The 27,637-nt window shown below is 39.5% G+C and overlaps 2 protein-coding genes across 12 annotated transcripts; both read right to left on the bottom strand.

The window, feature by feature from the left end:
- Positions 1-1,446: 1,446 nt before the first annotated feature.
- On the bottom strand, positions 1,447-8,836 carry GTF2A2 (general transcription factor IIA subunit 2). Of its 5 annotated transcripts, none has more exons than XM_080626067.1 (5): positions 8,718-8,836; positions 7,908-8,041; positions 7,113-7,217; positions 5,885-6,011; positions 1,447-4,078 (listed from the first exon to the last, which is right to left on the bottom strand). In XM_080626067.1, the coding sequence occupies exons 2-5, from the start codon at positions 7,977-7,979 to the stop codon at positions 4,053-4,055; spliced, it is 330 nt and encodes a 109-aa protein (XP_080482193.1). In that variant the 5' UTR covers positions 7,980-8,041; positions 8,718-8,836; the 3' UTR covers positions 1,447-4,052. The 5 variants fall into 5 exon arrangements, with proteins under 5 accessions (XP_080482193.1, XP_080482192.1, XP_080482194.1 ...); XM_080626066.1 differs by lacking the exon at positions 8,718-8,836 and adding an exon at positions 8,538-8,669; XM_080626068.1 differs by lacking the exon at positions 8,718-8,836 and adding an exon at positions 8,442-8,520.
- BNIP2 (BCL2 interacting protein 2) lies at positions 8,754-27,637 on the bottom strand. Of its 7 annotated transcripts, none has more exons than XM_080626058.1 (13): positions 27,502-27,614; positions 25,711-25,838; positions 25,058-25,188; positions 24,260-24,327; positions 23,183-23,350; positions 20,544-20,720; positions 19,763-19,865; positions 19,325-19,456; positions 18,644-18,730; positions 18,415-18,513; positions 16,967-17,002; positions 14,371-14,415; positions 8,754-8,894 (listed from the first exon to the last, which is right to left on the bottom strand). In XM_080626058.1, exons 3-13 carry the CDS (start codon positions 25,105-25,107, stop codon positions 8,840-8,842), a joined length of 1,020 nt encoding a protein of 339 aa, XP_080482184.1. In that variant the 5' UTR covers positions 25,108-25,188; positions 25,711-25,838; positions 27,502-27,614; the 3' UTR covers positions 8,754-8,839. The 7 variants fall into 7 exon arrangements, with proteins under 7 accessions (XP_080482184.1, XP_080482185.1, XP_080482186.1 ...); XM_080626059.1 differs by lacking the exon at positions 27,502-27,614 and adding an exon at positions 27,261-27,467; XM_080626060.1 differs by lacking the exon at positions 25,711-25,838 and having other exon boundaries at positions 27,502-27,637.

Genomic DNA, 27,637 nt, shown 5'->3' with positions numbered 1-27,637 from the left:
GGAATTAATTCCTCCAGGAGCACAGGCAAGCTTCTCTCCTGCAGTGAGCAGGCAGCAGTCTTCATCCCATAAAGCAGATTTTCTCCGAGGCATCACTGGAGCAATTCTAGACATCAAAAAGGTTATTCCCAAGAATTATGTACACCTTGCTATGCCTCAAGAGCTGTTTTCTAAAGAGATGGCAGAGTTAACAGGGTAAATACCTTTTGCTAAATGGGGAGCATTGATCACAAAAGTGCAAGTATTCTTTATGTGCCCAGCCAAACTCAGTAGTCTGTCTGCATTCAAATTTGAATTTCATGTCCTAGAAACATCCCACATATGCACAAATACCAGATATTTGCATTGCCTAACACTGCATAGTCAAGGAGATGGAAGATGGGTATGTAAGCTCATTTTAGGAACAGTAAGGAGTCAAACTTATAAGAAAGTATTTTGTAAGTTAAATACAGAGTACACAGAAAACAGTGTTTTTAAGTTGGATGTTTTAAGTTGAGGCTGTTCAGCCTGGAGAAGAGAAGGCTGTGTGGAGACCTCATAGCTGCCTTCCAGTATCTGAAGGGGGCCTACAAGGATGCTGGGGAGGGACTATTCATCAGGGACTGTAGTGACAGGACAAGGGGTAACGGGTTCAAACTGAAACAGAGGAAGTTTAGATGGGATAGAAGGAGGAAGTTCTTTACTGTGAGGGTGGTGAGGCACTGGAATGGGTTGCCCAGGGAAGTTGTGAATGCTCCATCCCTGGTGGTGTTCCAGGTTGGACAAAGTCTTGGGTGGTATGGTTTAGTGTGAGGTATTCCTGCCCATGGCAGGGGGGTTGGAACTGTATGACCTTAAGGTCCTTTCCAACCCTAACTATTCTATGATTCTAAGGATTGTGCCATGAGTCGAAAACTAGTGGTCTGCAGAACAACAGCTTAATGCATTTGGCATAACCAAACAGAGCTAGCCTATATAACCATAAAACTTTAATCTGTGATACTAAAACCTTAACCAGCTATGAAATAAAGCTTCTAATACCACCCATCATTAGCCAGGCAGCAGCAACACAAGAAGTTCAGGGTACATGAACCTTCTTGTCTGCCTTTTCTGCAGTTGCTCTTTGCGTTCAATAACTTTTCTTGTTTTGTGTGAAAGGCTTTCTCACTTTCGGCTTGAGAGGAAGGTAATGTCTAGATTACAGAAGCATGCCTTATACCCACTTGTTCTTACTTGTATGTTATTTCACCTAAAACATTCTCTTACTCCCCATTTATGCATGGTCTCTAGCCTTCCACACAGACTAAATCACACAGATTCCCCCAGCACACAGTCCCTTCACAATCACTGTGGCCAGGAACAGATTGTTTCCTGTTCCCAGCCATTCGACTTGCTGTGCATTTCTTCTAAGACTACATTATTATTAGCAAAAGGAAAAGTCTTAGAATAGTTCAGAAGCATCTGTAATATTTTATTTCATATATTAATATAATTTTTTATATATTTCATCTATGCCACTTTTTGCCACTCACTTCACTAAGGATGAAAAACAAGCTGATCATCAGTGTCACTTCAGCATTTGCAGTTTCAGGATAGTAAGACTCCAGTACAGAGCATTTACATCCATTTCAGAATGTCCATCTCATTTTCAAATGCTTCCTTTCAAGGCAAGGCAATTTTCAAATCTCTGTTTTCACACTGAATAGGAACCATATAAGTAGGGTGTACAATTCAGTGTTACAGATATGCATCAGCACAGGGAGTATCCCATCACCTCCTTCCAAAGGACTGCATCTAGAGCTCCAATGAGACCACTATTTTTTTTTAAGCAAGTCAGTAAAGTTGTCCCAAATTATGAACATAATAATTTCTGGTTCCTGCTCACATTGGTCTGAATTTCACCAGTTACTAAGTAGGAGACATCTTTGTCAACAAAATCATTTTTCCTTTAATTTGTATTTTTTCTTAGTGTATATATTCATATATAGTGTATATTCATTACTTTATTTTCTTTTTCAGTTAAATATTTCTTCTCCTTTCAGTTAACAGCTCAGGCAGCACTAAGGCTGGGAGTGCTGAAGTAGTAGTAGACAACTGCTGAAACACAGAAGTCTGATAAAGAAATACAAATGAAACGTTAACATAAATCTATTCCACACAATAACCTTACATCATCAGTACAATTGTGCTACTCTATTAAATTTGCTTTTATTGGAAAAATACTATAATAAATATGCTAATGCAAACTTAATTGGAACAAAATAAGATATATAATCATTTACACTGGGAGGGAGTCCAAAGCCTACAGACAGCTGGAGGTTGAGAAGTTTCTGTACAGAGAGAGAAAAACAGCAGAGTTGGAGGCAGGAACAGCAAACTTTTATACTTGCAAAAGCTGCAATTCAGCTTACCACATAATTATTAGAGAACAAAAAGTGTGTAAACCTAGAAGGTTGAGTCTGATGTAGAAAGAGAAAACCACAGATACACATTTACATCCTTTAAGATAACAGCCTCCACAGATAGGTAGTGTGCTGTTCAAATGAGAGCAACACTCTGTTCTGGTTTCAAAAATAGTTATTTACCAACCTGCAGTTTGTAGTGAGGGACATCTGGCATAGATATGAGACAAAAAAAAAAAATCATGGTAAACACAATACTTAGAACAGTCTTGCAAGCAAGTTTGTTAACTCCTTTCTCACTTGAAGTGAGAGAAGCAGAAGTTAACCAAACATGATATATATAGTTTCATGTCCAAATGTAGGATTTAGAGAAATGTAACATAGAATCATAGAATAGTTAGGGTTGGAAAGGACCTTGAGATCATCTAGTTCCAACCCCCCTGCCATGGGCAGGGACACCCCACACTAAACCATGTCAGTCTGGAAAAGCATTAGGAGAGATACTAAAGCTTTATTACTTTAATTATTTGACTGGGCCACTGAAATGCAGAGGAAAGTTTAATTTCATTAATTCAAATGTAAAATCATGCTCCATTTTCATCACAAACTAAAGATTTAGACTGATCTGAAAACAGTTACCCCTTGACTTTTCTTCTGTATGGTTTCCAGTTTCTAATTGTCTTTAAGTAGCCTACTGTCAAAAATAAATGGAATTTGACAGTACTGAAGCAACAGGCATTCCTATAACCACACTGGAACAGTCCCTGCCAGCCAGACAAGCTGTCAGTATATTATATTCATACTTCTAGTGAAGAAGCTATTTTCAGGGTTTCTTGATCGGAGCTATTTAATGTGTATGTCTAAAAAGAACAAAGTTATCCATTTGATACCTCAGAATTTGTAACTCAACTCCTTCCCTGAAATCCTGTTGGCCATTAAATGTATTCCACATAAATTAAAAATTACAAAAACAATAAACCAAGCAGCACTACATTTTTTGAGGATATAAAACAATCTTAGGAGACTCAGTTTCATTACTTCATTTTGATTAGCTGTGCAATAACTTTAATACTTGGGTTACTGTATTATTACTATTAGCTGAGAATACCAAATGGGCAAATTTATAGATAGAAAGAAGCAGTAACAAACAGACAAATATACTGGCCAGCATCAGTTGCTTTTGTTGATCTCCTCCTCCATCCTGAAACAGCCATTTCCTGCAATACTTACCAGTGAAACCACACTCAGAACCCTGTAACTGGATGACCTCTGCATTAGCAACATGACTCTAAACACAATTAGACAATATTGAGAAAATTTAACAAATATATTAATGACTGGTTTTAAACAGTTTTCCAATGATCACTCATCCACAAGTTTTTTTAATAAAAATTTATTACAGAAATTACTTTGAACAAAAAAAACCTCAAACCAAACCAACAATATCTGTTCTAATTAAAAAAAAAAACCCAAAAGTAATATTGTATTCATGCCCTATAGGGTGAACTGAAGAAATGCTACAGGTATTTCTTTCGCTGTCATTCTGAGACTTCCTAGCATGGACTAACTCACATCTGCATCACAAGAATTAAGATTGAACACAGTCTCTCTCCATGTTTCTCTCCAGAAAGTGCTGCATATTAAATTATTGTAGACAAACTCCAGTCCTGTTCATTCTGCAGTATTGGAACCAGTGTCTAGGAAAGAAAAACCAAGATGTAAGTAATACATACATCCACTACAGTTGAATCTAATTTAAAGAGAACTAATACTCACTCTCAAATACCTTCCCCCAGCTCAAAAGCATTCCCCAAGCATTTTAGGACATGTTCTGTACCTACCCACTTCTCTCCACTGCTATTGATGTGGTGCACAAGCTGCCTGAGCTCCTTCAGTTAGCAACGTTCAGTTAGCCAGCACAAAACTTCAAGATTGTGCACACACGTCATTTGCTATTAAGGCATTAAAAATACAAGCAGCTTTACTCTGACTTGTAGTGATAAACAAACAATTTTACTGTGGAAGGCCACAAGCACATCTGGCTAAATCACATAACCTATGAAAGAGAAAGGGGTTTGCACATCCAGTAACATAAGCTCCTATGGAGTGTGGGTTATAGTTCATTACACACCTTGAAATAGATGCAGGAATGAGCATGATCTTCATAAAATAACTCAGAGCAATTCTCTGTTCTGAACTTTTGTCAGAAGCACCAATCAACACCAGTGCAACTGCTGGTATTACTATCATCACTGCTTTCTTGTTCTTAGAGCTATGGGAAAGAGACCTGACACAGATATGGGGAAAGATACCTGACACAGATATGGAGAAAGACAAGTCAGTGTTTATGATGTTCCTCTAGCAAGTCAACTCCTTGTGTGGAAAAAAGGCTATAATGTTAACAGCAACTTTTTTGTAACCTTATCTAGGTGTTCCTGCTCTGGCAGGGGGATTGGACTAGATGATCTTTTGAGGTCCCTTCCAATCTCTAACATACTGTGATACTGTGATACTTTAAATCACCCCATTCTTTAAATCTTATTTGCATCCTTTATCAAGAGTGAAAACTATTAGTACTTGGAAAGTAAGGTTTCCTCTACTAGCTATAATAGGCACCCAAAAAATAAACAGAGTAAGATTATATGCTTGGCTAATACCAAAAGTTGAGCAAACAATAAATTCTGTCAATACTTTAAAACTATGACTTGTAGTCACGCCAGTACCAGGAAGTCATGAAGAACCTGTTTCAGAGGGCTAGAGTATATTTAAATAACGCCCTTTCCATTCTCAGTTCTTCCTTTTCGCATCACTCCCCAGTGGTGAAATAGGTGACATCATTTCCCACATCTTTAGCGATACTCTGCCACAGGGATGGTTTTAAAAGTTGTAAACCAGCTTGCCACATAAGTCACTACATTACTTCTTCTGGTAAGGAATTTCAAGGAACACTAACAAAGGTAATGCAGCCAAGCAGATATGGGACATAAACTCCCATAAGCAGTGTACATACAATGGGCCTGTTGAGCAATATATAAGTATTTTAGTATTACTTGCAAATGCTGGCATAAACTTGTCATGTCCCCTACAATCAAATCCAGCAGACAATTGCTTAGTTTTCTCTGACAAGTGGTTGCTCAGACTGAAGAGGCTTTCCTTGAATTCAATAAAACATGGTGCTTTTCTCACAGCCAGGTTAATACAAGAAAAATCTCTCTACAGAAATTCAATGAAGATTACTTATAACTTTCCAATTGTTCCAGTAGTTCATGCTTCCCAACACCAGGTCTACAGCAGTCTCTTAACGCATTCCTATTTCAGTGCTTACGAGTCAAGGAGCATTTAGCTTGGTTTTGCTCCATTTATCATATGTAAAAGAGAGTGCAGAGCACTACTTTTGTCTGAATAATACAATCAACCTAGCTTTAATCAAACATTTGGTCAAAGCTTTCTATAAATGATCAAGTCTTGTGTGTCAGTTTATTTATATCATATTCCATACTTACTTTTTCCATCACATGCTACAATTTTCACTTTATCCACTTTTACAAGTTCAGTGACCTCCCTAAATTCAACGTCATTCAGTACAAACGTCCATACGTTGTCACAGAACCTGTACGTATTCAGAGACCCCTTTAAAGAAACAAGAGACATTTTCTGTAGGATGCATCCCAAAAGCAACAAGAAATATGATGTTTACTGAAGCACACCCCTTCTACCGTTAGGTTTGCCATAAAGCCAACCATGAACCTGAACGCATGCAAACTCGGCAAGCAGCAATTCTGAGAACTGCCCTCCAGTGGCTGAAATTCTCAAGACCGTGTATGTATTCCAAGACCATTATGGTTTATCCAAGGGGAAGCTTCACAGGTACGTTTAAGAGTTTTGTAAATTTTCTAATGTGTGTAAAGGATCAGAATCAGATACGATTTCTTAAAACACTGGCCATAAGAAGAATCAGTTACAGCAGCAATCATAAAAAGATGTGAATTCTGCAATTGTTCAAATAAAGCCAGTTTAAAAAATCATGACAGAACTGACCAATGTGACATAAGGGGGTTACAAAAAAGTAGTTATGCTCTTTTTAACATATTTGTGTGGTTTAAATATCTAAAAATGATAAGAGCTCACTTCATTAATGTATTCTGCATTAACTGCTGAGGAAGTATTAGGACATAATTTAACAACTGGTTTGGGATTTTTCTTTAAAATCACAATCAAATTAACATTTTACAATGTGCTGGCTATATGGCATTCATTAGGGTGGCTGGCTGAGAAAAAAACCCTTATTTTTCTGATACCTATAGAAAATAGCCACAAAATGACCCATTGTCTTGCACAAGGGCAGACGTACAACTCTGTAGTCTGCATTACAGATGTGGCTGAAAATCTGGCCTCATCTCACTTCTGCTAGGTCTAAGAGAAGCAAGTCTCCCTCCCCACCTGCAAGACACTAAGAATGGCAGTGCTACTCATCAAAGCATTTCCTTCTTCCCCTGTTTTCATCCACCCATCAAATCTCTCCATAGTCTTTGCGTTCATTTGAAAGATCAAGTGCAGACTAAGAAGGTAACAAGCCTCACAACTGCATACAGAATAAACCTGTCAGCACTTACTATTTCAGAGTCAAAACAGACCTGAATTTTTGCTTGGAGCACTCAGCTTTTAACGGCATTCTGCACCAAAGCTTGGTTGCTCCACCCCATGAAGAACTTATATATAGCGTTACCTTACCCTGAAGTTGACCCTGTTCCTGACGCGCTGGGCCAGTGCCGAGTTGATAGCTTTATCAAACTGAAGTAGCACCTGAAGGGCCAGCTGAGGAGTGATCTGCTGGGACTGAAATAGTTGAAAAAAATAAGTTTGAGTTACCTCAAAGTAAACTCAAAAAAGCTGTAAAAACTCAAAACAAAGTTCCCATGCAGCAGATTGTGAGGCTGGTGAGGCACTGGAATGGGTTGCCCGAGGATGCTGCGAATGCTCCATCTCTCGCAGTGTTCAAGGCCAGGCTGGAGCCTTGAGCGACATGGTTTAGTGTGAGGTGTCCCTGCCCATGGCAGGGGGGCTGGAATTAGGTAATTTTCAGGTCTTTCCCACCCCTAACTATGCTATGATTCTATGATCTCTAGAAGGACAATCAACCCAAGAATAATTTTACTGCCTTTTCCGTTTTAAATCTGAGAAACAGAATTAGGTGCCAACATGATTTTTGCGCTACACAAAGAATTCATCTGGTAAATATCAACTGAAACCAATCAGAGGTGCAGGACATCAGTCACAGTGCTCTGGATTAACCTGATGCTTGTTCACTAAGCACTGCAAGAGGAGGTTAGGCATCCTACAGAAAATATTTTCCTTCATATAGGATGTCAAAAAAAGGAATTATCAGGACAACTGAGTACCAAAGCCTTTTGATTTCAATCAGGTTTTCCAGCTGTTGGCCATAAGTACCCAACAGAGTAGCCACAAAGCTGCTTGAGTAACAAGCCTCTCTATTAAGCTGACTGCAGACCCGGGCCCCACACACACCTGTATGAGCTCGTCCAGGCTCTCCTGCAGACTGTTTCCCAGCGTGGTGTTCCTGTACAGCTGATAGGCCATGGCTTACTGGGACGGGACAGGACAGGTACCCTCCTCACCATTCACTGGCTCTTGTGTGCTCGCTGTCGTTTAAAACAAAACAAAAACACTACTACTAAAAAACCCCTCTAGAGACACCAGAGACCTAATTGTACATTGCACGGTGAGAGCAAGCAGCACTGAAAGATCGCTCTGCAAGCCCCCACTAACAATACGAGCGCTCAGCGCACAAAGCACAAACAACGAGCAGGAGACCAGGAATGCGGCACACGGAGGGAGGAGGCCTTGTCCCTGCCGGGCCGACATCGGCAGGCCTCTGCAGCCACACGGACAGCCCGACACTGTCCGCCGCCTCTTCCCTCGGCCTCCGAACAGCTCCTCGCCCCCCACGGCGCGCTCGGGAAACCTCACGGGAATTCCAGGCCAGCACAGGGTACCGCGCTACCCTGGGCCAGCTCCCCCACCCCGGCCGCCCCAGCGAACCCGGCGGAAGACGCCGGTCGCTGCACAACAGCCACGGCCAGCGCCGCAGGACGGGGGCTCCCGCTCGGGGCAGCCCCTCGGCGGCCGCAGCCTCACCCGCTCCGAGCAGCCGAAGAGCAGCAGGAACTCCGCGGGCCCGTCACCCGGAAGCGGAACGGTGAGGGCGGGACCCAGACTCGGCCCATCCCCGGAAGCAGCGGCGAGAGTCGGGGCTCACTGCGCCCATTGGACACCGAGGTAGGGCACAGCAGGTGAGAGTGAACAGCTTACACTCACAGCTCAGTGTCTGCAGCTCCGGCGTGAGGCTCCTTTTACCTCCTCGGTGACTGAACCCCCTTCTCCTTTTCCTCTGCCACGTTACCCGAGCCTGTTACAGCTGCCGAACACCTTCGAAATACTCAACTCCAAGATGCTTCAGTTCCACCGCAGTAGTGAACTGGCACCGACAGTGCTCTGGGAAACAAAGGTAAACGTTGCCAAGAGGTGGGAGGTGGTGCTGCTTAGGATCATGGAAAGACGCTCTTATTACCAATGTATGACTAAGCAGCAAAATGAAACATTGAAAACGTAGTTATTGCATATAGGATTTATTTTGTTTCCTAATTCAAAACTTTCCCGTAAGTATTAACAGCTAGCACATTCAGAGATACGTTATTATGTTACACTGGGACACTCAGGAACACAAACCAGCTCATTTAAAAATAAAGGATCACGATATTCTTGAGAGGTAGGTGAAGAGTCTTGTATTGACATAGTTTGATATTGAAGGGCAAAGGAAAATAGTTACATCTGTGAAGAATAGTAAGTTTAAGCCAGTTGCGTTATCTGTGATTCACAACCAATGTTTTCGCATGGCTACTGCAGCTTCACGTTGTTCAACACTGCACATTGCCCGTATCACACACTGGAGTTTACCAACACCAATAGACAATGTCCTCACCCTTCCATCTACCACTCCATTGGCAGAGCACCCTAAACCACTGCTCAGGCTTTTTAAGTAGAAGGCTTTGTTCAGATGACTAAAACACAGCAGGACTGCAGAGCCAGAGGGGAAGTAAGCATCTGTTTCATTTTGTAATTATTAACTTGGAATTCCATGTCAGAAATATTAACTGGCAGCTTAGCACGCTACAGTAGAGCATGGTAAAATCAGAACTTGATTTTCTGAAAACACTCCAGTAGCTTCTCCTCAGATAATTTTCAATACTAAAATAGAAATCAATCAGTACGTTTAAATCAGTGACCTGGGCAGTCCAAACTGCAAAATGGGAAAAAAAAAATTAGTTGATCAAAGAATGGCTTTAACTTCCCTGATCTCAGTCATGCTTGAAGACAAGAATGAAAACCTGTAACACAACTGCACCCTCTTCACTCCAAATGCCCTTTCTTCCTGTTAGCTGGATACAGGAAGTGAGATATGATAAGGAACTTAAGAGTTTTGGTGCTAGGAAAGCTGCAAGATCTGTTTTCCAGATTATTTAAATACTACTTATATGTCAGAGTGCAACTCTGACTAAAACCAGCTATCCTTAAAAAGTATAATTAAAGCACTGGTTTCATGCATCCACAACAAAAAGTCCTCTAGAGAATGACCTGCATCCACAAGGACTGAATAGGAATTTTCACCAAAATCTTTGTAAGACTCTGGTTAAAAAAGCACACAAGCTATCACCCCTCTCCCCTCTGTTCTTTCTATGAGACTCTTCTGAGAGTGATTGGAATGACTTGAGCATTAAAGTCATCTCCAAAGACAACAGCTTTTGACAAGAGATGCATTTAAGCCACCTTTCTACATAATAAATACTGTATAAATCCTTAGGATACACAAATATTCGACAGTGGAAGAAATACACTTTTCACCAAGAAAATTCTTTGTGACAGATTTAGTTTAGGAAGTGCCCATTCACCATCCGCTCCCATTACTTTTGAGTTACCTACGGACATTTGAGTAGATGACATCAGTGAAGCTGACACAGGAGTAGGCAACAATGCCACGCTGTCCTCCCTGTGACACACTGAGGTAATTTCATAGAAGATTCCATTACCACCAACATGTAATCTTATCTTGAAATCTGACACAAATGAACAGTTGAAGGTTTTAAGCTGTCAAAGTGTATAATGCAAAAACCTTGCTGAAACATGCTAACAAGAACAGGCTATGTACTAACTGTGCAATTCAGAACAGAACTGCTGTTTCTCAGCACAGAGCTCCTCACAGCAAGCAGTACTATTCTTCACTTGTTCACTGAAGGAAAAAGAAAAAAGCTAAGCTGCATAGTTATGAACATTACATATTATTCTAACTAGTTCTAAGCTTTTTTGGAAACACAGTTCTCCATTTTAATATTCCAGAACCTCAAAGACTTAAATCTGCTTCAGCACTAAACCCTTACGCATCCTTCTCCACTACTTCCCCACAGACCATGGCTTTCCCATTCTGCACAGACCCTCAAGAACATCCAAGCAATCTAGAGCCTACTCACATCCTGTTTTAATGACACCTTCTCCAAAATATCTTTGCTATTTCTGAAGATTTATCCTGTTGTAGAAATCAATTTTCAAAATTGTCACATCCATGCACAGGGAGGCCACTGCCCCAAATGTCTCTGTTTCAGTTGTGCACAGTAGTAATGAAAGAGAACTACTGACTTAACACACATCCATATAAACAAACGAAGGAGACCTCCAAATCACATTAGTGACTCATAAAATTCTTTTCTTGACAGGGCTCAAACTGTATTCTAGCAACGTGAGTTTCACTTTTAGAAGGTGAATTAAAATTCACCATTAAAAGGTGAATTCCCTACAATACTGTTATCACAAAGTGATTCAGGTTTAGAAATAACTTAGTGTATGACATTCCAACTTTTAATGGCTTTAAATATTAAAATATTAAGATTATTTTATAGATTTAAAAAGATAAGCTTGACAAAAAGTTAACCATAACTTTGGGACCTCTTTGCTTTTTGTGAACAGCCACCTCAGCATTAAATGATGAGCTGCAAAAGGTCAGAGGGGAATCATTCCTGCTGCCTGTATGTATATCATTCCTGTATGCCTGTTTCTCAAGCTACTATCTTTGGGGACGGAACTGATGTGCACTGTATTCATTCACAAAAACATACACTTACACTAGGGAATATAAACCATTCAGTGAGCGCATACACATTTCCAAAAGAAATAGTACTACTGCAGCATGGAACTGCAGAATCACTCAAACAAGAAAAGGCGATAACCCATAATTTGATAAGGCAGCCTATAGAGAGGAATGGTTACTATATACTGCACTATGCACACAGGAAGCAACAAGACAAAGAACCACAGCCCATCCACTACGAATATGGTTTACTGAGAATAATACTCTTTTAAATTATGACCAATTGAAACTGAGATGATCAGAATGCTTAGTATCTTGCTTCAGACTCACACAGAACCAATAGAGATCAGGAAGGTTTATAGGTTTGCATTTTCACACACTGCACTGTGAAGGTATCAGAGGTAAATGAGCTGTAAGTGCCCAGTTTACTGACTGGAACCTGGGCCAACATCACAACTGAAGCAGGAAATAAGACAGCCTCAAAGACACTGTTTGCATCTGCGTTCTGCTTTCAGAGCAACATCTGGACCTGATCAAATGGATGCAAGATAACTGGAAATTAGCATGGCCTGTTGAAAGAGAACAGCCTGCATGGTAATCTCCTTGAAACTATGATACAGAAACTATTATAATAAGAGTACCTAAACCTTGAGATGAAAGTCTCAGAGTTGCAAACTTAACTCCCAGATACATCGGCAATTTGCCCTCATCTGACATGAAAATATGCTCTCAGAATCTATACATGTATCATTACAGACAGTAGATAAACTGGTAATAAGTCTTGACCATGGAACTATCTCTTTGACAGCTATTTATCAGTGTCAGGAGGTAATCTGCTTGAACATAACTTTATCTTTTTAAATAAGAGAACTAGCTTTTAATGGAATTGAGAACTGATATTTTCAGCATTCAGACAAAATTGTGAGCACAATAAAAACCGAAAGTGAAGATTTAATGTATTTGCTATGATATTCTATTGCTCAGCTCCTGAATGGGTATTTGCACACATCTGTCCTTATAGGGAAATAGCAGTGATTATCAAAAGATATTTCAAACTTTTGCAACATATTAACTAGTGCATCACTGTGCCCTGATAAACCTATGAACACTAGTTACGAATCCAAGAACACCTCTTACAGATGCAAGTTCAGTACCATTGTGGGGAGAAAAAAAACCTCCAACCAATAAATTTCACTTAATTACTTCAAGTGAAATTAGTGCTGTCTCATGTGCCAATCTAAGAGTTTTAGACATTGATGCTTCGTCTACAAGGATGACCAGTGTCATGGTTTAAACCCAGCCAGCAACCCAGAAACACGCAGCTGCTCACTCATTCACTCCCCTTCTTTCCCCCCTGCTCCCAGAAAGATGGGGAGGAGAATACAAAGAATGGAATCCCACAGGTTGAGATAAGAACAGTCCAGTGACTAAGGTATAATACAAAACTACTACTGCTACCACCAACAATAATAATAAGGGAAATAATAAGGGAAATAACAAGGGAATATAAAAGGGGAAAAGGAAAACAACAATAAGTGATGCACAATGCAATTGCTCACCACCTGCCAACCAATACCCAGCCCAACCCAAGCAGTGATCTGGGCCTTCCAGGTGACCCCCCCAGTTTATATACTCAGCATGATGTGCTGTAGTACGGAATACCCCTTTGGCTAGCTTGGGTCAGGTGTCCTGTCTCCATTTCCTCCCAGCTTCCAGTTCCCCTCCTCACTGGCAGAGTATGAGACTGAAAAGTCCTTGATCAGAGTAAACATTACTTAGCAACAACTAAAACCATCAGTGTGTTAGCAGCGTTGTTCTCACACTAAAGTGAAAACACAGCACTGCAGAAGCTACTAAGAAGGAGAAAAATAACTGTTACAGCTGCACCCAGCTCACACAGGTAGCAAAAGATACCCCGTATCCCTGCAAACTGCTATTATGGCTAGAACATCTGTGTAACTCCCAAGCTCTACTGAGCACTACCAGAGTTCCTGCTGATGACAACCAATATTCACACAGGAAAGGCTGCAATGAACTCATTTCCTGCTGGTATCCGGGACAGCTTTACTTACAGGATCTAAATTTGCTACTTAAAATTGAGAAAGGCTGATACCTTGCCAGTCACTCAAACAGTTCAGCTGCTGTTGTGGCTTCTGCTTAAACCCTTTGGCCAACAGGCTGAAGCACACAGAACTGCTGTTCTGCATCTAGAGCAGCGGATTAAGACACTAAATTCAAGCTCACTCTAGTGAAGTTAATGAGTACTACTTGTAGTAGGGCTGTGAACAAAAACACACATCTCCACTCTTGTGAAAGACAACATTATGTGATTGTTAATAGCCAAACAAATTAAGGGTTTTGTGACAACCAAGAAATGCACTTGACCATTTACAGCAAAACAGATTTATACAATAACAACAAGTAACTTATGGCCTTGTCTACCTGCAAATGAATTCCTTCAGCAGGTACACATAATATATTGCTCAGTCATAAAAATATATATATATATTATCTCTTTCCTTTAACATTTAGGTATATAAATATTTTACTGAAGAACATGCATCATTTAGATAAACGATTGCAAGAACATCCTCTGAAGACACAGGGTTCTTTGATATTTAGCAGTATAAAATGAATATATAAACACAGCTATTGAAGTCAAGACAGACCAATACAGCAGTAAGCAGTCCGTTGTGTGCCAGTCCAAAGGAATTAAGCACCCTTTGCAACAGGTTATATTACATACACACACAGAGAATGCATTGTAAATGGAGCAAAGATAGCATCATTCCATCTGCATATTCTTCAGTCTTAGCTGGACTCCAAACTTACTGGTCACTCTTCTGCTCTTGTTTTCCATTCAGCTCTTGGTCAACTCTGTTTATCAAAGAAAGCAATGAAATTGAAACTATGTTAGTAAATTGTTTAGTTTGACTGCTGATATATTAAGCAAAACTATTCCTCTTAACAGGAAAACACAAAGCTTCTACATGGGAAAAGTTTTAGTAAATAAATATGAAGATTTTTATTGAAGGCAGTCACAACAGTGTTGGGTTTTTTTAAAATCTATTTTACTACCTCCCCTTAGAAATCAATTAAAATTGTTGAGAAACCTGTTAAATAATAAACAAATAAATAAAACAAATAGCATTTAAAAAGAAGCATTTGAAAAGTGCAGGTTCAGTTTGACTGTGGAAAAAACCAACCCAGGCCGACTGTATTAATGAATACAAGCAGGAATACAGGTTCACAGGTAAAATGACAAAACTGCAAGCACCACTGCTGTGATGAATAAGCACAGAATTACCCTTAATGCTAGAGTAGTTAAGCCAAGAAGGTAACAGCACTAGTTGAATCAACAAAAGTCAGGTGGCTCCTTAAGTGCAATACTTTTTCTATTACATTCTAAGACTCCTGTAATTATCCAGGGAAAAAAAACAAAAAATCACCATGATGCTGCTACAGCTGTTGGGTTTCTGCTTTTGTTTGTGCCCTCCCTTTTTTGTTTTTTAAAGATACCTGTATCTGCCTTGGGACTAGCAAACAAAATGTTGCTTTGCAGAAAGCAGTGGATGGTTGACAGCCCTGCACAAGATGTACTTTTCCTCTTTGCAGGAAGAAGAACAAGCTCATCTTAACTACATCTTCTGGAAAATAAGCTGTGTGTGGAGTTAAGTTACTTTTAAAACCAATAGCATTTCCAAGTGAGAGAGGCCAAGGCCAAATCTGTCGTCTAACAGCCTGTCTAACCTATGTGTCCAGTCTCTCAAACTGTAACTAGCAGTTCTTCCAGGTGATTCAACCAATGACAGCTCTTCCAGGACATGAACCCATAACAAGGAGAGACAGGATTTTGGGCTTTTTCTGGTTTTGCAACTGTAAAACTCAGCCCAGTACAAAAGGATCCAATGGGTCTGGAGCAGTGTTTGTCTAGAAGCAACAGTCCTCATCAAATACTTTGTTCACCTGCACAGTATGCAGCTACAACTCACCCCTGTCCTCACTACAATACCTTAGAAAAGCATGTTTTGACATGACTTACAGGACTACTCACACAAAATGTACGAAACTATGGTGAGCTAATGCAAACAAGCTATGCCTAAACATACAGCTGACAGTATAAATCCATAGAAGTGTATCATACTCTAGCTTCCAGAGTGATTCATACACATAGCCAAAGAATTCCTACTGCCATCCTCAACAACTATAGTAATTAAACTTCAACACATCTCCTTTCCCCCTTTTATAATAAATAATGCCCTACAACTGCTTTCAAAGTGATTGAAATCTCAGTATCCAACAGTGGCTGGCAAACTCTATACTTAAGCTTCACTTAGGAACATACTAGTGATGGTAGCATGAGTAATGGTATCAACAGGAACACTAAAGAGGGCTTGTTGTACTTGAGATTTTTAAGTGTTTACACATTACTGTTTGAATGTCTCAAGTTTGCATCCTGAATACAATGGGCCTTGCAACAAAATTGGGTAAATAAAACTGAGCAAAAGTTCTGCTTAATATGTACTGCAAGGTTTCTTAAATTTGACAGGGTTAGTACTTCAGGTTGAGTTGGAATAATTCCTAAAATGTTCAACACTTGTCACTACTTTACCTGCTAGCTTTTGGAAACAATTTCAGTTCATTTTAATCTCTGTGTTCCTCTCTATGTCTATTACCCAATTTAGACAATAAGCCTCCTTCAGTAGTTATGCACTCAGGAAGAACAACAAAAAACCCCTAAGTTAGTAGCAAAACCTCTCAGTACATTTGTTAGTGAGAGTGAAAAATGGATCCATTGCAAAAATCTCAGCAGCAGCTGCTGAAATAGCTTGAAGAGTTAGCAGGAGATCGAAAATTAACAAAATGAAAATCCAGTGTTTATTAGCAAGGAACATAGGCACTGCAAATACAAACAGCACTAAACACTACTGACTTGAATTGCATCTGTGCAAGTTAATAACTAAAAAAAGTAATGAATACCAAAAATACAAAATACGAGATTCAAAATGAAACTTCTTCCAGTGTTGCATGTCTGTTGATACAGAGCCACACCTCGGCACCTAAAACCAGCTCTTCCTTCAGACATCACTTCTTGTCAGAAATAGTGAAACTTCATTTAATAGATTCATACAGAAGCACTACTTTTGCCTCTTGAAGATTCAGTTGAGAATCCATGTAATCGTCTCAAAAAGTGAGCATCTCATGTAATAGAGACTATTCACAAATATCTGTTTGAATATCCAGGGTGAGTTCTTTTAGATGACAGACAGCACAGGCACTATAATTACTTTAAAGCATAAAAACTTCATCACTAGTGCATGTTTATATTTACAAATGCTTATTCCTTTATGCAAGCCAATCAACTGGGAGTTAGTTGCAGTGCAAATAGTCTTATCTAGATGCAACCCTAATCAAAATATGAATATACCTTTTCTGTTTCTTTCTAAACTTTTCTTCTTCATACCTTGGTGAGGAAAAGTTTGATTTCAGTAAACATAACATATGAAGGCCAAATTCAACAGAAGCTGCAAACTGGTGGTAGTGTCAATACAGTTTGCAGAAACATACCAAGTTTTGAAACTGATATAATTAAAAATATATATAGTACCTCCACTATTTTTAACCATTAATCAAGAAGCATTACGATTTAATGACATTTGAATTCAATACAACTTCTTGCACAGTATTAACATCCACTGCTAAAATTTAAAGCCTGTATCCAGAACAGTTTGAAGGCAGATATATTCCTCCACAGAAGTCTGAGAATTAACTCCACAAGTTAACCAAGTTCAGACTTTGCAGAACAGTTAAGGGTTCATCAACACAGAAAGCAGTATTTCAAGACTTGGAATGACAGTCTGAGTTTTCATAAGATATCCCTCAAGAGCCCCAGTACAAGAAGTATCCTAAAGCTAGCAAAAGGCTGCTTCAGCATCATCACATCCTTCCTCCCAGCCCCAAGAAAACTGCATTTTTTCTATCTTATGAAAAGTTAAATTGTGCAACTGATATCAGGCATGTACTGCAATCACCAGACATTTGCAGGGGTGCGGTGGGGATCTGTCCAACATGGATGTACTTTTCTGTGCAAATAGTGAGACTATGCCATTGTTCCATATGGAGTTCTCAGTTTGTGATCACCTATTGTGATGCATACTCTATAGATTTTGTACATTATAGCCTCTAACAGGCCAATCAATTTATAATCAGAATTGTTAGCAGTTTCATCTGGCTTTTTTAACACTCAGGTTTACGGTTTCTATTCTATTACTGCACCCACAAATGTTACTGACAAATGTATTGTCATATTTGAGAGAGGAGTTCCACTGATGTTAAAATGGCTATTTTTATGTGGAGGGAAGAAAAAGGAGAAAACCAAGGACATTGATGCTGCCTTCACCTCTTCGACACTGTAATTTTAGAACTCTTATTGGGTAGCGATTCAACATTTTTCCACAGTTCTTTTTTCTAAATGACATCCCAACCCAAGTGATATTTCACCACTTAACTTGTTCCACATTTTAGCATGAACACTGCAGATACTATAACTTCAGTATCAACATGCCCAGAATCTCTCACTCAACCAGCCAGTTTAGTATACTGAGGTGAAAGGAATGGTGCCTTGGTTCTAGAAGACTTAATTCACATAACATAACTTGGTAATTAGGTAAGGCACTATCTGTGAAAATCCCTATACATTATCACACCAACTGTAGTTAGCAAAGTGGTCAAACATGGATACTCCTCCTAAAGCTAGCAATGATTGGAGTTATATTATTAAACACAAAGTATTACATTCAAATCCATCAGAGATTACAATATATATCAGTTCTAAAACACTATCAGTGAAGAACATGTCTGAATAATAAAACGTACTGTTTTATGCATTCTGGGATGCCAACATATTCCATGGGGATGAGTTCAGCTAGTTCCGCCAGGGTAAAGACATACCTAATTTTTTGGCTGAATTTTGAGCTGTGGAAGAACAAATGTAGGGTACAGTTACAACAAATTTTGCAGTAGATCAATATTAAAACAGTTTTTGAAGTCTAAAGTAAACTGTAGTTAGAATTTTTTTTTTTTTTAGTAGCTTCCAGATTATTACCTAATAAAGGGTTTTGTGACGGCCAGAAGTGTTCTGATGAACCAAGAAGGATGAACTATGATTAATGATTTCAGATTTTTCCTTAACCTGAAGAATTCAAACAGCAGACACAGTTACTAGCACAAAAAAGCAGGAGAACAACAAGAGGGTTTTCAATATATAAAAACTATGTTTTCGCAAGCACAACTATCACATCAATCTAGTTCTCTGACACTCCATTATTAGAAGCTACCATCTGCCAGAAGAAAAAAGCCACGCAGAACTGCATAATGAAAATGTAAGATATAGTGTGAGTTTGACAGTAATGACAAGGAAATAACATGCCAAAGAGAAGTTTCTTTGAATCTTTCTATATAACTAATGATGAAGTTGTTCATGAAAACCCCCCCATTATTAGCCTTATCATAATAATACCTGAAGTTTTAAGGATATTCTACATGGTAACAGTATTTGGTCTTTTAACACTACTATTTTCACTAGAAACCAACAAAAAAAACCAGGCATACCTGTAGCATTATTCCACACTGTCTAGGTTAGGAAGAGGTTTTCAATACACCAAGTAATTTGTGTGATTAAATCTTAACTAGAAGGTACCAGACACCACAGTAAACAGCAGTTGTCTTAAGTATGTAGATCACTGATCATGTGAGTATAGTAAGAAGACACTGCAGAGCTGCTTACCTTCTATCAATTTGCTGGTAACATTTCCTGAGCCAGCCTAAACTTGGCATTTTTCTCCGTGTTGTTGCACCATTCAGGTAAACTATCATATAGTTCTCTGCTACCAACAGCTCTAAAGTGCCAATGACATACCTACAGAGACAAGCACAGAAAACTTCCAAGTGAGATCTGTGAATATTAAAGTAATTGCTAGTAGTGCTCAAATAAATAAAATATATATATATAGAGAGAGAGAGAGAGTTGTCAACAGTGTTGAGCAACATCTAGTAACTTTTTTCCCCCCCTCTCCCTGGAAGCAGATAGAGTTGCTTCTCTGTTTGTTAACTTTCCCTCACCTGAAACATAAAAAAACTTCATTAAAAAAAATTATTTCCCTTGCGTTAAAATGTTAAATTTCACATTGTAAAATTAAGTATTCAGATGCAGATGATGACTTACTTAAATAGATTGTCCATTAGGTATCTATAGTTTGGCTGGCTGCTTTCAGGCATAAAGCAAACAGCAAATACAACAATGGCATTTAACCCATCACCATAGTAGCCTAAAAACAAAGAAAAAAGCAGTAGTAGTGACCAAGGTGACTGTACACTGATTACATTTTCACGAAGCCAAGCACATTCAGTAAGCTTTTTCATTATTTACCTTAAAAAGAGCTAAAAACATCTATATGGATGGATTCATACAGTTACAGAAGATTTCAAGTTTGTCTACTTCTAAAGAAATACGTGAAGCTGACATAGATCAAATGCTGATTCAACATCTCAGTGTAGAATCTCGGTATATTTAATAACATTTAATAACATTTTTATTCAGTCAAATTTTCTTCCACCTAAACTCCACAGACTATTAGGAAAAGTCATTAAATTGATTTATGCCTTAGCAGATCTACAGTTAATGCCTCGAACACTCTTTAAACAAAAATCTCTTTAAACTCAAAAAACTCTTAAAACCAAAAAATTATACTGGTAGCACTGACACTGTAGAACAGGTAAGTACATCTTATTGCATAGGTGCATGTTAGTACTTTCATCTGAACATGCACATATTTCGGAACTTGAATTTAAGGGGGGGGGGAAATATTAAATCAACCATGTGCCTTAATACTGCAACAAATGAATCATCACTTGAGTCTTTATGCCCAAAGCTCTTCCTGTGCCACCCCAACTCAGCTTAAAGTAGTTTCTCAAGACTTCCTTCTCAGCACATCACGTATCCTTACCACCATGACTGATAACTTTTTTGTATGGTTCAATTGCCTTCATGTCCACCCTGTGGTCCTGTTCACCAATCCTAAACATTCGCCAGCGTCGACCATCATCTTTCTCCTCTGCCGCAGCATATTCAGTAAGTGATCCTTTCCTAATGACATCAGTAGTTTTTGGTTTTGGAAGATCATCTGCCAAAGTTAACACACGTTCAAGATCCATTATGAATACTTATGTACAGTGACAATCAATTACAACACGGGTTAACCACTTTGCTATCTATTTTAATATTCTCTAGCCAGTCAGACGTAACAGCTGACTGAGTTCCCTCAGTCATTGCAGAATAGGATCTGATGGGTGTCATCTATAAGTTTATCAAAATACTCCAAGTTGGCAGTTATCCATCAACTGTAATTTTCTCTGTTAAAGTACGTGACAAATCTCCATTTGTTTAAGAAGCCTATTTAATTGTGGGTTTTCAGAACATAGACCTTGATGAATCTCACCAAAATAAACAAAGTGGTTAACTCCAATGATAATTACACAGGTTGCCTGATCAGAGATTTACATAAAAGCATGATTTAAAATATTGAGCACCTTGCAAGCAGACATGCAGCCAAATTATTAGGAATTAAATCTAATTCACATGCGTGCAATCAATATATATCTGAAATTTATGTTGACAGCAATCTGTAAGACAATTTGCTCCAATTAAATAAGATTCTTGACTTTGTTGCACAGACCTTACCCAAAGCGAGAAAAACCTACTGCAAGTTAGTTGTCTGTTCCCAAGACAAAGCTGTTAATTGAAACTATCCTTCCAGGAAAATGAAGGCAGCAGCATTAAAGGAAGAAAAGACAGAAACCCTTTTCAGCCACTTTAAAAAACAAGACACAAACATTTGGAACATTTCCTTCACATCATTGCAAAACTAACCCTACTTCTTTACTACAATGATGAGAACCCTTCTACATAAGTAAACGCAGTGTCTGTTATGAAAAGTTCCCTTTCAACATGTTTTTAGCTCTTTAAAAAAATCCCACCCAACTTATTCTAAAGAGTGTTTCTCCTTTTGTAAGCTATCTTGGAATGAAGAACAGGCAATGTTTAATTTAGACCAGTGAAAAGAGCTTCCTGTTTACTCAGGAATTAAAATTATTTTATTTCCAGAATGAAAAAAAGAAATAACTGAGTTAACACGATAATTCAGTAAGAGACATTCTTAAGTCATGAAGTCTGCAGAAGTTGAAGACTCCAACTGCTGACCAAGACAACAGTTCTTGCCTTACATAAAAGGGCCCTAAAACAAAATTAAATTGCAAGTTTAAAACTTGTGCTTTAACTTCTTGTTGTAGTTTAAGCCCCATCAGCAACTCAACACCACACAGCCATTCACTAACTCCCCCACCTTCCCGCTCCAGGTAGGATGGGGAGGAGCATCGAAAGAATGTAAACCCCACAGGTTTAGTTTAATAACTAAAGTACAGTATATTACTACTACTACTACTAACAGTGGTAACAGAAATAACAAGCAGAGAGAATATAAAACTAACAATGAAAGGGAAAAAAACCCAAACAATAAACACAAGATGCACAATACAATTGCTCACCACCTGCTGACTGATAACTCAGACCAACCCAAGCAGCGATCTGCCCTTCTGGGTGACTCCCCTGTTTATATACTGGGAATGATGTGCTGTGGTGTGGAATACCCCTTTGGCTTGGATATTTGTTTGGGTCAGGTGTCCTACCTCTGCTTCCTCCTGGCTTCTTGTGCCCTTCCTCTCTGGCAGAGGATGAGAGACTGAAAAGTCCTTGATCAGGATAAGCATTACTTAACAACAACTAAAACATCAGTGTGTTATCAGCACTGTTCTCAGACTAAAGCTGAAACACAGCACAGCACGAGGAGAAAAAAAATAACTGTTACAGCAGAACCTAGCACACTCCTACACAGAACTCTTTACCTCAAATTTGTCAGAATCCCCAGGTTTTGCCTATACAAATGAGGCATCTATTCATTTCTTAAAATGAATATCATTACTAGTGTGACTATAGCTAATATACTATCAAGTAATTTCAGAATTCCTTGACACAACATAGAGGCTCTTTTACCACTTCCAGTCAATTCAGAATGCAAACTTTAAGGCTACTGAGCATTTGCCGTTCTCACCACAGTAAGATGTGACAGCAGGCGTTAGTATTTTAAGAAATACCATTCAGCCCTCCTCAAACACAATGGCTTGCATTTTCGTTGATTTCTGACTGATTAATCTATACCCATTTATATGGTTCACCTCCACTTAAAAATATCTGCAGTACATGTAACACACATTGGATTCTTTTCCCCCAGGTTGGTTCTTAAAAACATACCACAACAAAGGGGAACCTGGACTCTCACAGGTGTTTAATGACCTTCACCTAAGTTTGAGTTACAGTTATTCTGTTGCCTGCTTGCTAATCAATCAAGGTCTGATTTGGTCTTTAAAAATTCACTGCACCTATTTCCAATTTATAACCTAATAACTCCCTTTATATTTTTTCACTTGTAATATTGGTCACGGTTATGTCCCACCTGAAAAATAGTGTTGACCTGCACATAAGAAAATAGAAATATTTCAGAGCCTCAGACAAAAGTAACAAAATACTTACCTTCCCATTCAAACTCATTGCTGTTTTCTGAAGGAGTATCTAAATTGTCCAAATCAATCTCTCCACTCTCATCCAAGTCATCAGACAAAACAGACTCCTCACTGTGATCCAAAGCTAAGCTAATATCTGGAGCCGTTAATTTCTTCCTCACCTTGGTTCCATTAGCCCCTGTATTTTAAAAAAAGCAAATTATTTAATTTCAAAGCTAAAGGAAGTTGAGCTAAGCATATTAACAAGACAGAAGAGCCCAGTGCTTTGTCAGAATGTATTGTAAGTTAAGACTCATAATTTAAACAACCTATTTTTGGAATACAAGTTAAACACAGGGTGAAAAGAACAGCACTTCAAGGTCAGAGTTCTCAAGACTGTAAGCTTACACGACTGCTCCACACTGTGATCACAGTGGTAGACCACCACACTCCTTACAGAAAAGCCTCAAAAGTCCTGCAAGTAATGCAATAGGTTCATGTCCTTAGCCCTTTTGTTAGGTATTGAAAACATCATAACCATCTTTGATGAAATAAAAAAGAATATACAAGCTAAAAATAAAAGAAGCAGATAAACAAGATAAAAAAAAATTTAAAACATAAAAAACCCCATCTGTATGATTTCCCTCCTGCCCATTCAGGCAACACTCTTAAAAGGCTGCAGAGGTCTGAAACCTGGAGTGAAACTAAAGCAGGCCCCAACTGATGCACAGAAGCCAAGTGAACCAAGGTTTTAAGATGGGTCTGGGAGTGCAGTAATTCATTTTTGTCCAGTATTACGTAGGCAGCTCTGTTCACAGGGGGGATGAAGAGTTTCATTTTATTCCAAACCCCTCTTTTTTCTAGACAATATGTTTATACTACCTTCATGCACAAAAATGCCGTTCAGGATGCTGCTTCCTCAAGCCTGACAAAAAAAACCAACCAACCAACAAACAAAAAAACCCACACCACCAAAAAAAAAAAACCAAACAAAACCCCAGCCACCACCCAAAAAAACCACCCAGAACCACCCTACACCAAAAAAAAAGCTTTAAGACAGTCATATAAGTAGGAAGCTGTCAGCTTGACTGGAGTGGAATATTCTCACCAGCTTCACTTTCTGTTCCAGTGGCAGCCAATGCATCTGACTCCACAGGATCATCCTCTGGCAGAGGCCTGGTGCACAAAGTAGAAACTGTTGTTACAAAACTTGTTTTCTTTTTTAAATAGCCAGTTAACTGCCAATTATTTAGACCTACACACTGCTTAGTACTGAACTTAATTTACTTACAGCCGAAGTTCAAGCTTTCACTAAACAAAGCACCCAAGTCACTGAAAATTCCTTTACAGCATTCAAGCAAACATCTGTTGATGTAACAAGTGCCAGAATACTGGTTCCTACTAGTGTCATCCTTAAGGAAACTTGTCACATTTTTGCTTGAGAACATTTGACAGGAAATACATTACAAAAGTAGTTCAGTTGTGTTACTATGGAATACCTCTGATGTAAATTGGTTTAGTTTGTTTGTAAGCCTGAGCATTACTAGCAGTCTTTAACTGTTATTAATTTTGCTCAGAAACGTTGCTTAATGAACTATTTGGGCCCTCAGACATGGGTAATAATATGCAAACAATGTAGTTACAGAAGGTCACCACAGAGAACAAAGCCAAACTTCCAGATTTTCACTTTAGTAACACTGACAACTTCAACAGTGTCATTCCTGTATTACTTAATAGAAGTAAGGGTTCACCCTTCCAGAGCACAAAGCTTTTGAAAAATACTATATTAATGGACATCACTTCAAGATTATTATTGAGTGGTAGTTCACATGGAGGACAAAGAGGCAGCTTATTCTAGATGTTATGTATTTGATTTAAATTACTTAAAAAAAGTAAAATTAAAAACCTTGGAAAATCTTCATCTTGCCATTCTTCCTTAAACTCAACACCTTCCATTCTCCAGCCAACTTGAATTGTTAATAAAGACTCCTTATAAGCCAGAATCTCTTGCCTTCAGGACAGTAGGCTAAAGAGGAGCTGCAGGAACATAAAAGAAGATGCTAGTTCAATACTATTTTAAGTCCCACACTTGCAGCACATCCTTTTACTTAGCACCAAGTTATGATACTATGCAGTGGGGGCAGGAGGAAACAGGGAAAATGTTATGGTTTGTTTCTATTTATACTTTTTTCCTCATACAGAACTGCTTATGGAGTGGTTTATCACACAGTGATTTAGGTTGAAAGGGATCTCATACAGCCCAATGCCCTGCTCAAGCAGGAACAACCTTTCAGTTGAAGTCAAGGCCCAAAGCAACCTGATCTATCATTTAGTATAGTTCCAGTTCACTCCAAACTTTACGGAACTTGACAGCTCTCCACATTCTATAGGAGATACTAAGCGTATATTTTAATAACAACCACCCAGATGGTCAGATATAAAATACAACCAAGTTCTAACCCCCTACTCCCCCCAAAAAGAACAAGCAAAAAAAAAAACCAACCCCACACCAGCAACCCCAGAAACTCTACAGATAACTATTTCAGAAAGCAATCTCACCCTGTGATGTGCAAGTCAAGCTGTGCTTTTTCATGCTCACCCATCACCAGCAATAAGAAATCCCCAATAATGGAACATAATAAACCATCCTGCCGATACACAAGTCCAAGCTCTTGGCTGCGCTGGCTCTAAAGATTAGCAGGAACAGGTACACTTATCAATGAGGATGTTAACAAAACCAACACTAATCAAAAACAGGAAGCTACTTTTGAAAGCAGAGAAACAATGAACAGAGAAAACAAGTTTGAATGCAATCATACTGCTAATTAAGGCATTCATTTTTTACACACCCAAAAAGAAGCAAGATACACTTACTATTCTGTAGAATCACCTTTCACAACAAATCTCTATTTCTCTTCTCATGACCTGATTACAGCCACAGACTGATTTTAAAGTGTCCTACAATGCTCATAGCTATGCTGTACGAGCTGATTAATTAAAAGTAAACAAACCTAAGAGACTGGGTTCCGTAAAACTGCAGTACCAGAGACAAAAATTTAAGCTTATTTTACTGACATCTGCTGCTTCCCTCACCAAGAGAACTGAAATTAATTTTCTAGGAGGTAGCAACCTAGTGCCTCTTCAGGGTCAGACTGCCCTGGTTTGAATTGCTCAGCCCCTGCACCACTCAGGTGCTGGCAGTGTGTGCCTGTGCACACAACCTCCAACAAGTTGCCCCAGCAATTGTCCTCCCAGCTCTCCCTTGTTCTGTTTGTTCTTATTGGCTAATACACTGTTTGAAGCAGCTCCTTGCTGCCTGAATCATGCTACTTTCTTCCTGAAACGTGCCCTATATTTCATTAAGATGATGATATCCTCAGCATGCAGTTTCTCCTGGGTACAAACCTGCTGAGTGTTTGCAACAATGAATTTTAAATATTTGCTTCATTTGAGATCAAATCAAATATTTGAGATGAGATTTTGATCAGTAACAGAAGTGGATACGTGCATAGTTCTTTGTGCATGTTTCAGACACTGAGATGAAGCATGATAGCTTTTCTTGGAACAGACCATCGGATCCAAACATGCAGTTGACTGTAAATGAAAAGACACTAAACCTAAATGAAAAGCTGAACTGGTAACTTCATTCTTACGGGACAGATGCAGAAATGAAGAAAACCGACAGGAACTAAAAAAAAACAACACACAACAACAAAACCAAAAATCAACACCACAATCCAACCCTATCACTGCGCTCGTGGCTATAAGATGCTACTCGAGCTTGCCTGCACTGCGTTCCCAAGGCAGTTCCCACAAGATAGCTTAAAGTAGGGTCTTGCTCCAAGACTTAAACAGTACCCTTCCTTGGTAAGATTTAAATACGTGTACGAGTTAACCAAAAAAACCGATTACTATATAGCGTATTCCATTAGTAGCTGAAAATAAGGAAAGCAACCCCTAACCTCCGCGGTACAGTTCTACGCTGCGCATTTACTAAACCTCCATGGAAAAAAAAAAACAGGCCCCTGCACCCGCTCCTTCGCCAGCCGCGGAAGAGAAATGGGGTTCGTGCTGCCCGGGGGCGCGTCCGCGGAGGCAGGAGTGGGTACCCTCAAGTCCGACGTGCCCAGGACCGCTCACAGCGCTGCCGTGCTCTGAGGAGTCAGCCGCGGCGGCGATCCCTCCTCACCGCCCGGTAGCGGATCTTTGGCTCGACACCTCGGCAGGGTTCCCGGCTCAGCCCCGCCGCGCACCAGCGGCCGGACAGGCCGCGGCCCCGCCCTGCGCCCGCCCCGCCAGGCCGCGCCTCGCAGCCCCCATCTCGATGTCCCCAGCCCGCCGCGGCCGTACCTGGCTCCCGGGGTGCGGGGAGGAACGGGCCGGGCCCGACCTTGCCCCCGCCACCGCAGAACGGGACCTCCGCACCGCACACCCCTGCTCACCCGGAAGAGCACGCACCACCGGACTCACGTGATAGCGTCCTCCG

This window comes from Psittacula echo (assembly GCF_963264785.1).
Source record: "Psittacula echo genome assembly, chromosome: 10".
NCBI lineage: Eukaryota > Metazoa > Chordata > Aves > Psittaciformes > Psittacidae > Psittacula > Psittacula echo.
The sequence above is the reverse complement of the archived record's forward strand: the minus strand, read 5'-3'. Positions and strand labels throughout refer to the sequence as shown.

Coding starts and splice junctions, on each gene's coding strand:
- BNIP2 (XM_080626060.1), bottom strand. CDS start 25,107: ATGGAAGGTGTTGAGTTTAAGGAAGAATGGCAAGATGAAGATTTTCCA. Junction 19,457..19,762: donor CTAATGGACAATCTATTTAA/GTAAGTCATCAT, acceptor TTGTCTCTGTAG/GTATGTCATTGGCACTTTAG. Junction 14,416..16,966: donor TTTAGAAAGAAACAGAAAAG/GTATATTCATAT, acceptor TTTGATAAACAG/AGTTGACCAAGAGCTGAATG.
- GTF2A2 (XM_080626067.1), bottom strand. CDS start 7,979: ATGGCCTATCAGCTGTACAGGAACACCACGCTGGGAAACAGTCTGCAG. Junction 6,012..7,112: donor GGAACAGGGTCAACTTCAGG/GTAAGGTAACGC, acceptor GTTTCTTTAAAG/GGGTCTCTGAATACGTACAG. Junction 4,079..5,884: donor TGTAGCATGTGATGGAAAAA/GTAAGTATGGAA, acceptor TTTCTTTCCTAG/ACACTGGTTCCAATACTGCA.